General features: G+C 52.6%; 3 protein-coding genes across 5 annotated transcripts in view; 1 reads left to right on the top strand and 2 right to left on the bottom strand.

Annotated features, from left to right (window-relative positions):
• Window positions 1-51: 51 nt before the first annotated feature.
• Window positions 52-4686, bottom strand: PSMC5 (proteasome 26S subunit, ATPase 5). Of its 2 annotated transcripts, none has more exons than XM_006041626.4 (12): window positions 4533-4686; window positions 3925-3996; window positions 2360-2429; window positions 2049-2146; window positions 1828-1884; window positions 1520-1750; window positions 1108-1234; window positions 832-1022; window positions 630-728; window positions 439-549; window positions 264-350; window positions 52-161 (listed from the first exon to the last, which is right to left on the bottom strand). In XM_006041626.4, the coding sequence occupies exons 1-12, from the start codon at window positions 4554-4556 to the stop codon at window positions 108-110; spliced, it is 1221 nt and encodes a 406-aa protein (XP_006041688.1). In that variant the 5' UTR covers window positions 4557-4686; the 3' UTR covers window positions 52-107. The 2 variants fall into 2 exon arrangements, with proteins under 2 accessions (XP_006041688.1, XP_006041689.1); XM_006041627.4 differs by lacking the exon at window positions 4533-4686 and adding an exon at window positions 4162-4426.
• Window positions 4687-4840: 154 nt separating this feature from the next.
• Window positions 4841-13164, top strand: FTSJ3 (FtsJ RNA 2'-O-methyltransferase 3). The gene is made up of 20 exons (XM_006041625.4): window positions 4841-5179; window positions 5356-5461; window positions 6400-6446; window positions 6570-6649; window positions 7075-7174; window positions 7267-7461; window positions 7542-7657; window positions 7779-7883; window positions 7966-8066; window positions 8298-8378; window positions 8470-8616; window positions 8742-8877; window positions 10294-10475; window positions 10726-10843; window positions 10927-11189; window positions 11426-11514; window positions 11600-11699; window positions 11791-11974; window positions 12064-12158; window positions 12241-13164. Exons 1-20 carry the CDS (start codon window positions 5113-5115, stop codon window positions 12431-12433), a joined length of 2505 nt encoding a protein of 834 aa, XP_006041687.2. The 5' UTR covers window positions 4841-5112; the 3' UTR covers window positions 12434-13164.
• The window catches only part of DDX42 (DEAD-box helicase 42), a 36099-nt gene continuing 34057 nt past the window's right edge, over window positions 12956-14997 (bottom strand). For both annotated transcript variants that reach the window (XM_006041623.4, XM_025279844.3), the window contains one exon: window positions 12956-14578. In XM_006041623.4, the coding sequence (XP_006041685.1) occupies window positions 13850-14578 (729 nt within the window). In that variant the 3' untranslated portion in view covers window positions 12956-13849. The remainder of the gene's footprint in view (window positions 14579-14997) is intronic.

Here is a 14997-nt window from a genome sequence, read left to right on the forward strand (position 1 = left end):
CCCAGACCTGGTGATTGAACAGTGCGGCCACTGATTAACAGACTCAGGTCCTCAAGGTCTTGAGCGGCAGAGCTTTATTTGAGGGATCCACACAAAGGACGTCCGCCTCACTTCCATAGTTTCTTTATGGACATGTTTTTCTCACTGTCCTTTTGCATGACCTGGAGAGAGAGCGCATTTGAATTAGAGACCCAGTGAACACGTGCCCAACCCCACTGCTCCAGAGCCACCACCAGCAAAGGCAGAAAGGTGTGGCCCTGTACCTTAGCCACTGCCATCTCAAAGTCCTCCTGCGTGACGTGGACGCGGCGCTCCCGCAGCGCGTACATGCCAGCCTCGGTGCACACACCCTGAGCAGGGAAGAAGGCGGCGCTGCCATTGTGCCCTGAACCCAGTGCTTCCTGCCTCTGCCCCCTTTCCCTTGGGCACTCCTGTTACCTTCACTTCAGCCCCTGACGCTCCTGGCATGAGCTCAGCAATTTTTCTCAGGTTGATCCCCCGGGTCAGGTTCATTTTCCGAGAATGGATCTTCAAAATGTCCAGCCGGGCCTAGCGATGGGAGGGGAAAAGCCTGAGCCCAGGGCCTACCACCACAGCTGGGGCCGCTGCCAATGCTGCTTATTACAAACCTCCTCGTTGGGGGGTGGGAATTCAATTTTTCTGTCTATGCGCCCTGGGCGGAGCAGCGCCGAGTCTAGGATGTCAATCCTATTGGTTGCCATGATAACCTGAGTGGACAAAGCAGGTGGCGTCAGCTAAGCCCTTCCTAAGGCAGGCTGCACCTCACCCAGGGCCTTCCCTTGGTCCTTCCCCCAGCCGACCCCACCGTACCTTGATATTCTTGGTGGCCTCAAAGCCATCCAGCTGGTTGAGCAGCTCCAGCATAGTGCGCTGGACTTCACTGTCCCCTCCAGAGCCCCCCTCCAGCCTCGAGGAGCCAATGGAGTCAATTTCATCCATGAAGATGATAGATGGAGCGTGTTCTCGGGCCATGACAAACAGCTCCCTCACCATCCGCGCCCCTGTGCGGAGACCAAGTCAAGTGTCAACGAGCTAACAAGTTCTGCCCCCTCCCCACCTTAGTTTCATGTTTCTGACCACAGTTACCTTCCCCGATGAATTTCTGTACCAATTCAGAGCCAGAGACACGAATGAAGGTGCAGTCTGTATGATGTGCCACAGCCCGGGCCAGCAGCGTCTTCCCCGTGCCTGGAGGTCCGTACAACAGTACCCCCTAGAGAGCAAGGGTGGGGCTCAGGGAAGGAAGCTGGCCCCCATGTTTCATTCAAGGAACATTTATTGAGTGTTTGCACTGTGCCAGATTCCACGTTAGACGCTAGAGATAAAGAAGTGAACATCAAAGTCCTTTCTGGAGCTTAAACCCAAACCATTCGATGGCCTGGTAGCGTCTCTTCCCCCAGCCCCTGGCTGAGCAGGACCAGTGGAAGCAAGCTCCAGTCTACCTGGGTGGGGCAGGTATACAGTAGCAGTATGGCCCTCGCACAGAAGCCCTGCTCACCTTGGGCTGTGCGATGCCCAGCGCTTCAAACAGCTCAGGATGCTTCACAGGCAGCTCAATCACTTCTTTGATCTCCTTGATCTGTTTGTCCAGTCCACCAATCATCTCGTAAGTTGAGTCTGGCACCTTCTCCACCATCATCAGGGACACCAGCGGGTCCACCTTGTTAGGCAGGATCTTGTGCAGAGTGTAGCTATCATTTCTGAGGGCCACCCGGCAATTGGGTGTCACCTGGGCAAGGGACAAAGGTTCAGGAAGTGGTGTGGTGAGAGCTGACCCCCACCTCCCACCTCCCGGGCTGCACTCACATCATTGATGTCGATGTTCTTGTCCACGTCGACGACAAACTTGCCCTCCGGATGTACCTACAGAAACAAGGGCGCATGACCGTCCCTAACAGTTACCAAATCACTAACCTCACCCAGAAGACCCATGAGTCTTACACTAAGGGGAGAACAATGTCCTCACGGCGCACAAAGGTACTGGAATGCAGAGGCAGGTGGCTGGTGCCGGGTCCTGCTGCCTTTACCTTGACTAGCACTTTTTTCTTATCCATGGCCCGGACTACTTCCCCCACGTAGGAGCCCTGTTCCTGCAGCAGCTGTAGCTCCTCCCGCAGCAGGCGAACTAGATGGGAAGCAGACACCATGATTAATCAGAAGTTTTGAAGGAAGGACTCAAAAAGAAAGTCTAGAATTCACGAGTTTAAGGAGATTACAATGCAACTCAAGAGAGAGATGAAGTAGTGGGCACTTAGGTGAAGACTCGCTTCAAGAAGACTGAACACTCAGACCTCACACCAGTTGCCTCCATGCAGCCCTCCCATCTTTCCCTCCTCACCTTTTGCATTAAGCTCATTCCTCTGTGCCTGTAGCCTCCGGAGATTTTGGCTCTTATCATTCACAATCAGCTATTGGAGAACAAGAAGCAAAGGGTGGAAAACAGGAGGAGGTTAAAATCTTGGCCAAGACCCTCATAGGCTGATATGAGCTGAGTGAGGAAAGCACAGGGCACCTGCATTCCCCATTCAGATTCTCCAATATGACTTCAACCTTGACCCTGTCCTCCAAAAGGGCCTCTGGAGCGCAGGACAACCATGGGGGCAGGGCGGGGAGAGCTGCTTGTCTAATACTGGTCTAGGAATAACAAACCCTAATGGAGACAAGGTAACAGCTGATTAACATAGTTTCTCAGAGTGGGAACTTGGGTATTGAGGGAAGATTTCTGAGTCAGAATGCTAAGTTCCAGCCCCACTGCTGGCAATCATCAGCTGAGTGAAAGCCAATGAAAACCATGAGAAAGGTCTAGATCTGTTACCAAACCTCAAGTGGGTATAGCACCCCTATCCTGGCTCTTTTTAGGATTAACATAAGGAACAAAAGAAAACACACATTGTTGTTCAGTCGCTAACTCGTGTCTGACTCTTTGTGACCCCATCGACTGTAGCACACCAGACTTTCCTGTCCTTCACTATCTCCTGGAGTTTCCTCAAATTCATGTCTACTGAGTCAGTGATACTATCCAACCATCTCATCCTCTGTCGCCTCCTTCTCTTGCCCTCAGTCTTTCCCAACATCAGGGTCTTTTCCGATGAGTTGACTCTTCACGTTGGGTCACCAAAGTATTAGAGCTTCAGCATCAGTCCTTCCAGTGAATATTCAGGGTTGATTTCCTTTAGGATTGACTGGTTTGATCTCCGTGCAGTCCAAGGGACTCTCAAGTTTTCCCCAGCACCACAATTCAACAGCATGAATTCTTCAGTGCTCAGCTTTATGGTTCAACTCTCAAATCCGTACATAACTACTGGAAAAACTACAGCTTTGACTATATGGACCTTTGTCACACAGGTAAAGCATTTCAAAAATGACAAACCAAATATGATACCCACAAATGTACCTGAAGTTCAGAATTTTCCCTTGCGGCGCGCCTCCATCCAATTTACGTTATTTTTCTTATTCCTGTGGTCCTTGCTGCTTCTCTAGGCTAGAGCACTGGGCTCTTCAGTTTCATTTCATTCAGTCCCATGGAATCAGCATTTTCCAGACTCCTCAATTCTTTCTTCTCTCTGCCCCAACCCTTCTCTGATAAATGTCATTTCCTGACTTTATGTCTTCTCTTCACAAGAAACCGTTTCATTCGGGTTTTAAAAGGAACGACTTTTGGCTAAGGGGTACTTTTATGTTAAAATTTGACTCTTGAAGATGTGTAAAAAACTGTGAATATTAATTATATTCAAAAAGGTGGGATTTGAGGGGAACACGAGACAGTTAATTTCATATATTTTATACTATTAACTTGTTATCAATACTACTTTTTCCACTGCGCCGCAGTAGAATTACATGGATTTGTAGAGATCCGCTCATCCCCCTTCTAGCTCCCTCTGGACCTTTGAAGTCAGTTCTCACCTGGAGTTCTTCAATCTTGGACAGATAATATTGGCGGAGTCCACTGCCTGCTTTCCCCTCTTCCAGCTCCATCTGAGAACACAGGGTAATTATTAACCAAAAGGCTAAACATCCAGGGGATAAAGCTACTTCCACGTTGATTTCGGAGATTTAAGGTTTGTGTTCTCGTCCCTCACTCCATCTCTTCACAACCATTTCCTTAAGACTAAACTAAAACAGAAGAAGAATGCCGCCTACCTCTTAAGACTTTCAGGAGAATCAAGAAACAGCGCACCCGGAACGCTACACAATCCCGAGATGTTATTTGTACAGGCGCAGCCAGCAGGAAGCACGGGGCCCCCGACTCCCGCAAGAGTGGGTTCCCGCTCCCACTGCTCTCACCACTCCTCCTCACTCAATCGGCTTCCACCCGGTCTTCCACTCCCGGCCTCACCGTGACCCGCCGCGGGCGGCGCTGACACAGCAGATCCGGTCCCAGGCAAGGCCCAGTCTAGATTGGCTCACCCACCCCGGGCTCCTCCGACCCGCTGGCACCGGCCGGCTGCCCACCTCGGATCGCACCTGCTTCGCATCCAGCCCCGGTCCCCGCCCGGCCGCCGCCGCCATACCTGCTCTGGTCCGTCAAGCGCCATCTTCCCTCGTCCGCGGAGACCGCCGGCATCAGAGCCGCTTTGGCGCGCAGGCGCAAAGCCGGCGCTCGCTAGGGTGGGGGGTACCAAAGACTCGGGAAGAGAACAGTTCCGGGTCAATGGGCGGGGTGTGAGGACGGAAGGTAACAAATAACAAGGGCCATGAGGGGAGGGACGGGGGTACGCGAGGTCAGGATCTTTGGTGTAAAAGGCACAGAACTCCTAAAGTTACTCTCTAGAAATTCGGTTTTGGCGCCATTTCTCTTGGTGCCAGCTTCCAACATGTAAAACCTGGGGAAGAATTACAGAGAATAAGATTTGTGGCCACGCTCTAAATGGCGGAAAACTTGGAGCCGGGACGCGAGGGACGCAAGCGGAAGCGGAAGTACGTATGCTGCCCACATGTGCCGCTCCAGGGTGGAGAAAACGGTGCTGGTTGCCGATGAGTAGTGTCTCCGCGACGGCGAGTGGAAAACGGAAAGCGGAATCTAGTGCTCCGGGAAGAGACGTTCCAACTTCTGCTTTCTCTCTCGATTGAGTGGTGCCTCCACGTTACACCATGGGCAAAAAGAGCAAAGTCGGAAAGAGCCGGCGGGACAAGTTCTATCACTTGGCGAAGGAGACCGGTGAGTCAGGGTTCGTGCTGTCAGAGCAGGCGAGCCACCGACCTCGGTCGGTTCGCCCCGCTTTCCGAATATTGAGTTTCTTTTCCGCAGAAAGGGTAGTGGGTCGGGAGGCCGCAGAAATCCCGTTGGGAAAGCGCTTCGCGGACCTTGTTACAGTATTTTGTCGCCGCCTCCAGGTTACCGGTCCCGCTCTGCTTTCAAGCTGATCCAGCTGAATCGCCGCTTTCAATTTCTGCAAAAAGCCCGAGCATTGCTGGACCTGTGCGCTGCACCGGGTGGATGGTGGGTAACACCTGGCACCTGACGCTCCTTATGGAAACTTTCTGGGTTCCAGCCTTGGATGACTGAGAATTGCGTTGAGGGGCGGGAGGGATACAGTAATACCAGCCTCAAATTTCTGTACACCCCAGAACTGTAAGCTTCAGGAGGGAAGATTTAGAACGTGTACATACGTTTGACTGGTACTGACCAGGGTTCTTCAGTTCCATTCAGTTGCTCAGTCGTGTCCAACTCTTTGCGACCCCATGGACTTCTGCACACCTGGCCTCCCTGGCCTCCCTGTCCATCACCACCTCCTGGAGCTTGCTCAGACTCATGTCCATCGAGTTGGTGATGCCGTCCAACTATCTCATCTTCTGTCATCCCCTTCTGCCTTCAATCTTTCCCAGACCAGGGTTCTTTGCCTTCCCCAATCAGTAGAAATTGATTAGGGGCCAGACAGGAAATTCAGGCAAAGCTTTATTGGGGCCCCTGCTGCAGCAGGAGGGCATGAGAACGAGTAACACGTTCCCTTGGTTGCTAGCTCCCTGAGGGGTATGAGCTGATTCTCTATATGGGGTGAGGGTTGCTGTGTATCTAGGAGCCCAGCCTTAGGAGAGTGGCTTAGGTGGTTTAGCTCACCCCTTTGGTGATGGTGAGTGTCGGGGGCAAGTGCAGGACCCTGCTTTTGCTCCTAGCTCTTCATAAGTGGCAGTGGATTTGTTTGTTTTTTGTCTTTTGTATCTTGTCCAAAATTTACCCCAGCTGGGCATGCATACAGTTATTTTTAGTCACTTGTGGTTTGTATTTTATTACTTGAGGAGTTGTTTGTTCAACTGCAAACACTGCAGCAAAAGGTCCCAGGTCCCAGAGACTTCCCAACACTAGGGGTGGGAGATCAGATTGTCAAGGGAGAGAGAGAGGTGGTCGAGGGTATTTTAATCTTTACATCTCTTTTATAGGCTGCAAGTGGCTGCCAAGTTTATGCCTGTATCCAGCCTTATTGTGGGTGAGTAACCGGTGGCTCTCTTAGGTGTTCCAGGGGGTGGGAGAGTGAGACACTATGGTTCTGCATTTCCTTCCTCCCTGCTTGAGGCAGCCTTTTGGAATCCTCTGCCCTCTTTTCTTCCAGGAGTGGATCTGGTCCCAATCAAGCCTCTTCCCAATGTGGTGACCCTCCAGGAGGACATCACAACAGAACGCTGTAGGCAGGTAATAGGAACCTTCTTTGTCCCATCCTTTTTATAAGTAGACATTTGCATCCATCCCTCTTCCCACCCTGATCCCCTGAAGGCACGTTTTTCCTGTTTACCATGCCCTAAGCAGTGCCCACACATTATCTCTGTGACAAGGCCCGAAAGACACTGTGTCCATCCAGCATCTTTATTCACGAAAGAAGTCTTTGGAGTTAGAGGAAGTGCAGAGATTTCCATGAAATCCTTTCCAGCGGGTTTTGTATAGACTAAGCTCCACGAGGACAGATAGGTTTGCTTATCGTTGTATCCCCTGTCCACGGCACAGGAATTGGCCTGTGGTGGGCACTCAACAAATGATTGGGTGGACAGATGGCTGAACCAGTGATTCTGTTCACAGCCATGTCTGTATTTCAGTTACAATAATCTCTTCCTTCTCTGTAGGCCCTGAGGAAGGAGCTGAAAACCTGGAAGGTTGATGTTGTGCTCAATGATGGGGCCCCCAACGTTGGAGCTAGCTGGGCCCATGATGCTTACTCACAAGGTGCCGGGGTCAGAGGACGTGGAGATAAGGGTGGAGGCGGGCATGCCCTCTCAGGCTGCAGAGGTCCTCAGCTTACCATCTCTGTCCCACAGCCCATTTGACGCTGATGGCTCTGCGTTTGGCTTGTGACTTTCTGGGCCGTGGTGGCTGCTTCATCACAAAGGTTTTCCGTTCCCGTGACTATCAGCCCTTACTGTGGATCTTCCAGCAGCTCTTCCGCCGTGTCCAGGCCACCAAGCCCCAAGCCTCTCGTCATGAATCTGCGGAGATCTTTGTAGTCTGCCAAGGTGGGTGTAACTTCATTTGTTCTCTTGATTCGGTCTCCTACCTACCAAAGCACACTTGCTCATGAATCCTATTATCTTAGGTTTCCTGGCTCCTGACAAGGTTGACAGTAAATTCTTTGACCCCAAGTTTGCATTCAAGGAAGTTGAAGTTCAGGCCAAGACTGTTACAGAATTGGTGACTAAGAAGAAGCCAAAGGTGTGTTAAGGGAGTGGGCCCACTCTCAGGTCATGGAACTTGGAGGAGGCTGGGCCTGGTGGGTCCTACAGACAGCCCAGAAGGGACTGACTGCTCAACCTTCATTATTTCCCTTCTTAAGGCTGAAGGCTACGCTGAGGGCGACCTTACTCTCTATCACCGAACCTCCGTCACTGACTTCCTCCGAGCTGCCAACCCTGTTGACTTCCTCTCCAAAGCCAGTGAAGTGAGTCCCCAGACTTGAGGGCTGTGGGGGAGCCCCAGAAACAGAGCCTGAGCATCTCCCTATTCCTCTCCCCCCAAAACAGATCTCACTAGACGATGAAGAGCTGGCACAGCATCCAGCCACCACTGAGGACATTCGGGTGTGCTGTCAGGACATCAAAGTGCTGGGGCGCAAGGAGCTCAGGTTCGTGCTGGGGATGGGCGGAAGTTCTGGGAGCCCCGAGGGCAGCGGGGAGGCCTGGGAGGGACATGACGCTGGATCTTGGGGAACAGGATGCTGCTGTGCTGGAGATGCGGGGTTGGGGCCTGAGTCCTCGGACTTATGTGGCTCACACGTGAGGTTTGGGGTATGGACCTAAACCAGGAGGAGGTTGGGACGGCGACAGTAGGGTCAGGAATGGTATTTCTGGGGCAGGTCGCTACTGAACTGGAGAACGAAGCTTCGGCGATACGTGGCCAAGAAGCTGAAGGAGCAAGCAAAGGCACTGGACATCAGGTGAGGAGGGAGTTAAGCCAGGGCAGGTGCTGAGCAGGTGTTGGCGGGAGGCATCTGTGGAGATAATCAGCTCCTGGGACACTTGTGTCAGCCTCAGCTCCGGGGAGGAAGAGGAAGGAGAGGAGGAGGAGGCCGCAGCCGGGACTGGGCCGCAGCCATCTCAGGAGGAGGAGGAGGAGGAGCAGCTGAACCGGACTCTGGCAGAGATGAAGGCCCAGGAGGTGGCAGAATTAAAGAGGTGAGGGGAGCTGGGGGACCACCACGCCTGAGTCCCTTGGTGGGTGAAGATCCGGGAGAGTGTGAAGGCCTGGCTGGGGAATCTCCAGAGCTGGGCAGCTGTAACTCTTCAACCCGGCCCCTCAGGAAGAAGAAGAAGCTGCTGCGTGAGCAGAGGAAGCAGCGGGAGCGCGTGGAGCTGAAGATGGATCTTCCCGGGGTTTCCATCGCAGACGAGGGGGAGACTGGCATGTTCTCCCTGCGTACCATCCGGGGTCACCAGGTGAGGTGGGGTGGGGCCCACGCAGGAGATGGCAGGACCTGCGTGGGTGTTGAGAGGTGGGCGCCCTGGAGGCCTTTGGTTCGGTATGCTGAATGGCTCGTGGCTGCTGTCTTCGCCCATAAATGACTTGGTGAGGGGAGGCTGGGAAAAAACAAGAGCCTTGTATTTCAAAGACCAGGAGGAGACGTAAACCTAAAATAATGGTAGAGTAGGAAGCTTTGTGATGCTAAAGCTGAAACTCAATACTTTGGTCACCTCATGCGAAGAGTTGACTCATTGGAAAAGACTCTGATGCTGGGAGGGATTGGGGGCAGGAGGAGAAGGGGACGACAGAAGATGAGATGGCTGGATGGCATCACTGACTCAATGGACGTGAGTCTGAGTGAACTCCAGGAGTTGGTGATGGACAGGGAGGCTTGGTGTGCTGCAATTCGTGGGGTCGCAAAGAGTTGGACACGACTGAGCGACTGAACTGAACTGAGGAAGCTTTTTGAGTGTGATGTAGATTTATTTATCCTTGTAGAACTAGAGTATCAGAACCACAAGGCTTTCGTTGCCAGATTAGGTGATAGGTGATGCAGCCAGGGTTCCTGGGTTTCCAGTGCATATGCTGGGGGGTGTGCCTCGGGGAGGCGGGCACAGTGTTGCTCAGTTCATTGAGACCAAGTCAGCACCTGGCTGCACTGGGCTGTTGGACGGTGCTTTCTGCTGAATGCTAGAGAGCCTGCTTTTCCTGGTAAAAGCAGCATCACAAATAAAATGAGCTTCTGTGGCTCTTGTGTGGAAAGGTAACAGCTGGGTCACATCGTACCGGAGCCAGAGAGCATGCTGGTCCTGGAGCAGACCACGCTTTTCGCATGCTTTGCCTCTCTCCTCATCTGTAAAAGATATTAACAGAAACCACCTACTAGGGTGCTAGGAAGGAATAAACAAAGATGGTTAGGTGTGATTCCTGGTGTGTAAGTCAGGAAACAGTAGCTGTCTTTGCCATGAGAACAGATTTTGGAGTTGACAAGTGGTTTATAAGTGAAACAGTTCTTACCGTTAGATGTATGTTGCTGGACTCCTTTATTCAATGGAAACAACAGTTGTAGATATTCTCCAGTGATAAGGTGCCTTCTGAGTATTTTGAAAACCAGTGATTTTAAAACATTTTAAAGTTTGACACCAGTTAGGCCATGGGGTGCTTTTCCATAAACCTGTTCCTTCCAGTAACTGAAGAAGAGAACGCTGAGTGACGTGGCCTAGGATGGGGTGTTTTAAAGTTAGCCCCGTCACCTCCCTGTCTATAAAAGGAGGTAATGTACTTGCCACAGTGTTTTTTCTAACGTTGCTGAGACTAAGATGGTGAACTGGGAGGGCTACAGCAGTGTGTTCCTTGTCATGCCCTTGACCTCTGTTTCTGTCGCTCCTCAGTTGTTAGAGGAGGTAACACAGGGGGACATGAGTGCTGCAGACACGTTTTTGTCTGACCTGCCACGAGATGACATCTATATATCAGATGGTGAGGATGACGACGACGCATCTCTGGATAGTGACCTGGATCCAGAGGAGCTGGCAGGAGTCAAAGAACCTCAGAGTCTAAAGGACCGAAAGTGGTAAGGAGTGTGTGTGTGTGTGTGTGTGTGTGTGTGTGTGGAGTGTGTGTGTGTGTGGAGTGTGTGTGTGTGTGTGTGTGTGTGTGTGTGGAGTGTGTGTGTGTGTGTGGGGTGTGTGTGTGTGGGGTGTGTGTGTGTGTGTGTGTCTGCGGAGGTGTCTACAGGGCACCCTCAGCTCAAGTCCCCAGTGGGAGTGGGGGGCAGCAAGCCCTCCAGGGCATTGACACACCCGCTGACCTTGGGGCTACAGTGTACGATTTGCTGAAGCGGAAGACGATAAAGAGGAGGAAGAAGAGAATCCACTGTTGGTACCATTGGAGGAAAAGGCGGTGCTGCAGGAAGAACAGGCCAGCCTGTGGTTCTCCAAGGTAAGCAGAGGCTAGGGGCCGAGACAGACCAGGGCTGGCGTTCCCTGGGAGAGAGGGGGTGCCTGACGATTCCCCCATCGCAGGACGGCTTCAGTGGGATTGAGGACGACGCCGACGAGGCCCTGGAGATCAGTCAGGCCCAGCTGTTGTTTGAGAGCCGTCGCAAGGGGCAGCAGCCGCCGCCACCGCCTTCCAATGAGGAGACCAAAAGCAGGCCTCCCCCGTGCCAGGGTGAGGCCGCTAAGGAGGTGGGGGCTCCTAAGGGGTCAGAGGTCGCCCCTGGGCCTGGAGAGGAGGAGCGCGATGGCAGCTCCGACAGCGAGAGCAGCAGCGAGGACGAGGAGAGGTGAGTGGTGGCGGCTGACGGGAGGGCTCAAGGAGCAGCAGTGGTTCTGGCCCATCGTCTGAGAGCTGGAGATGGAGAGCTAAATACAGATGGTTCTGGTTTAAGTGATCTGCAGTGCAGCCTGAGGGCAAGGTTTCTGGAAGTTCCCCAGGCAGTTTTAATTAAGAACTAGGGTTGGGTCTGGGTGGCGTGGGGTACAGTGGGACATGGGTGCATGTCCTTCCCCTCTTGCACAGCTGGAAATCACAGCGTGGGCAGAAGCGAGGCCGTGGGCCTAAGTCAGAGGACGACGATGGGTTTGAGGTGGTGCCTATCGAGGACCCCGGTGAGAGCTCGGCACTGAGTGGGAGGGAAGGCCACCGGAGGTGTGGGTGTTGGGGCGGAGCTGTGATCTCTGCTTCCCTCCCTAGTGAAGCGTCGGATCCTGGACCCTGAAGGCCTTGCTCTAGGTGCACTTATTGCTTCTTCCAAAAAAGCCAAGAGGGACCTCATAGACGACTCCTTCAGCCGGTGAGGGGCCAGAAGTCATGAGAATCAACCTGGGCAGGGCGTGGCAGGGATGGTTTCTGTGAAAGCCTGATCTGGTGTTCTTTCCACCTAGGTACACGTTCAATGAGGATGAGGGGGAGCTTCCAGACTGGTTTGTGCAGGAGGAAAAGCAGCACAGGATACGACAGTTGCCTGTCGATAAGAAGGAAGTGGAACACTACCGGAAACGCTGGCGGGAAATCAATGCACGGCCCATCAAGAAAGTGGCTGAGGCCAAGGCCAGAAAGAAACGGAGGGTGAGCTTGGGGCTACCTGAGATGCTGGGTGGGCTGGGCTGGGCAGGGGTAGGAGAAGAGGCTGGCCTGACTGTGAGGTCCCCCAACAGATGCTCAAGAAGCTGGAGCAGACTAAGAAGAAGGCAGAAGCTGTGGTTAACACGGTGGACATCTCAGAACGGGAGAAAGTGGCACAGCTTCGAAGGTGAGGGGCCAGGGGTCACCCACAAAGGTACACGGAATCAGGGAGCAGCAGGAAGCCTCTAACCTGTGTATTCCGCTTACAGTCTCTACAAGAAAGCCGGGCTTGGAAAAGAGAAACGCCAGGTCACCTATGTTGTAGCCAAAAAAGGTGTGGGCCGCAAAGTGCGCCGGCCAGCTGGGATCAGAGGTCACTTCAAGGTGGTGGATTCGAGGATGAAGAAGGACCAAAGAGCACAGCAGAGGAAGGAGCAGAAGAAAAAGCACAAGCGGAAGTGAGCGGGGCCACTAGGGCCTCTGAGGGACTGTGAGGATGAGGAGGGGTTCAGTGCCCCTTCCGGCCTCCTTGGTGCCAGCCCTGCCCTTGCCTGCCTCAGTCTTTGAAAAGACAGGTTCCAGCTACCTGCACTCTAGTGGTCCTGGGCAGTGAGGGGGGCATCATACGGACTGGAAGAAAGCGCTCCCATCAAAGCCCCACTAAAAATGCTGTTGGCACTATCAGAGCCCACAACCCTTCTGTGAAGGACGTGGGGCACTGGGCAAGAAGTCTCACCACTGTTAAATCACAAGGGAAGCTCCATACCACAGTGGCGGCCACTGCAGCCTGTGCCTGGGCAAGTGGTTCTCTCGAGTCTTCCCCCGTTATCTTCTGAATAAAACCAGGATAAATGTCTGACAGTTCAGTTCCTGGGAACTTGATAGATCCAAAACACTTGGGTGTTCACACCCCTGTGCGCTGTGCTAAATCATATTTCTATGTTCCAACTCATGGTGAAGTAGAAATGACAAGCAATTCACAGGTCCCAGTAGTAAAACATTTACTAGAGCAAGCAGAAAGGAATGCACATCTTAAAGAAACCTTCACAAAGTCACAAAATTTGAAGTATGTATATTTCTTTTCCTTTTATAAACAAGATAGAACAAAAATCATCAAAATCATTTCAGCAAAAGATTTTTCTACCATTGTGGCAAGTTAAAAAAAATACAATGAAATAGAAGACACTTTAAAAGCTGTTGTTGGTTTTTTGTTTTTGTTTTTGTTTTTCATTTTAAATTTAGCAACAGTTTAGGCCCAGAGCAGTCCTGTTTCCAGGATCGTCTTTACCCCTCAGCTGCAGGGACTCTGGGTCTGGCAGGCTGCTGCTTCCTGCCTCAGGGCTGGACACTAAGCTGGCTGGGAAACCTGAGCATCAACTCTCATGTAGCATCAGGCTCCTCCCCTCCCCCCACCTCCCCTGCAGAGGATTGGAAGCGCTTCCGTGCACATCCCAACACCTCCAAGGACTGATCTATACCATCAATCCAGCCTCAAATGAGGACTGCCTGGCCACAGAAAAACTTGTTGATGTTTTTAAGGTGACACTTTAGTAAAAAATATGCACTACATACAATATAAACCTAGAGTGAGTTTTGTGCCCTGTAAGGCCCCTTCTCCCAAGGTATCCTCAACTGACCCTCGTGACACCAAGAGCCAAAAGAAGCTGCCGACTCTGGCTGCTTCTAAGACGAAAGCAGCTTCCCAAGAAAATACCTGAAACGTTCCCTAGGTGAATGGGTCACGTCTCCAAACTCCAGCTGTCCACTAAGGGCCCAGGGTCCTTATACCTTGGGCCCCAACCCAGCCCTGAGACACCTAGTTACCAAATCTAAAAATAAAATTAAAGACAACTGATTTCACACTTCAGCACATACCCTCTAACTGTCCCACCGACTTTTCTTGCGCTTGGGCGGCTCGGGGACAGCAAAACCATCAGGAGTCTTATCTGTCTTGCTGTCCATCTTGTCCACCTTGGGGCTGTCCACCTTGGGGTCCATCTTGCTTTCACGATTACAACTTTCCTTCCTGCTTTCACCATTCCGACCGTCATTGGCACCCCGGCTCTCCCCGTGTCGGCCTCCGCCCCCTCCATGCCTGTTCTCTCCGTGAGGATGACCATCAGCATGACGGCGGCTATCGGTGTGACGGCTGCTGCTCTCTGGGTAGCGGTATCCATCTCCGTGGCGACCCCCGTCTCCATGGCGACCCCCATCTCCATGCCGTGGGCTATCGCCATGCCGATTGCCACTCTCTCCATGACTGTGACGACTTCCACCCCGGTTCTCAGTATATCGCTCTCTTTTCCCATTGCCACCCCCAGTCCCTTCTCGGCTGTTACTCCCTGAAGCTGTGTTGTTGACCCCCGGAGCTCCAGCAGAAGGGTAGGTCACCGGGGCACTGCTGAGGTTCCCAGGACTGCCAAAGCCTGGGATACCCTTCGTGGCACTGGCAATGGGGCTGTCAGGACTGCTGTGGCCCTGCTGGGCTGAATTAGTTGGAACTGAATTCAAGCTCCCTGCACTAGTCCATCCGCTTGCCCCAGCCGCAGAGCTTCCAGCCTTCTGGTTGCTTAAACTGGCAGCAACAAAGTGACTCTTGTACTGTGACTAAGAGAGAGACAACAGCAGCGGGTGAGACAGTAAGTTTAAGAAACCTAATGGCCCAGCTAGCTAACTGGAGGTACAGAAGGATGAGAGGTGGTTCAGGGCATAAGAGACACAGAACCAAACTTGTCTCAGCTAAAAAATGGCAATCACTCTCAACCAGATTACAAGAGCCTTGGCACCTTGATGTTTCTTAGAGCAGAGAGGGAACACTGATACTGTTGTAGGTCGAGGGCCCTGAGCGTGCCTAAAGGGGATGACCAGCAACAGGGGTTTGTCCAGCCTCTATACCTGCAGCTCTAGGTAAGCTCTAGATATTCAGAACTGAAAATGGGGGAAGGCCCTCGGGAAATCCAGCATCTAGTCTACAAGGCCAGCTACCATCTCGGGAAGATCAGGGCCCCTCACCACTGCCCCCAGTG

The sequence above is a fragment of the Bubalus bubalis genome, chromosome 3 (assembly GCF_019923935.1).
Source record: "Bubalus bubalis isolate 160015118507 breed Murrah chromosome 3, NDDB_SH_1, whole genome shotgun sequence".
In the NCBI taxonomy this organism is placed as follows: domain Eukaryota; kingdom Metazoa; phylum Chordata; class Mammalia; order Artiodactyla; family Bovidae; genus Bubalus; species Bubalus bubalis.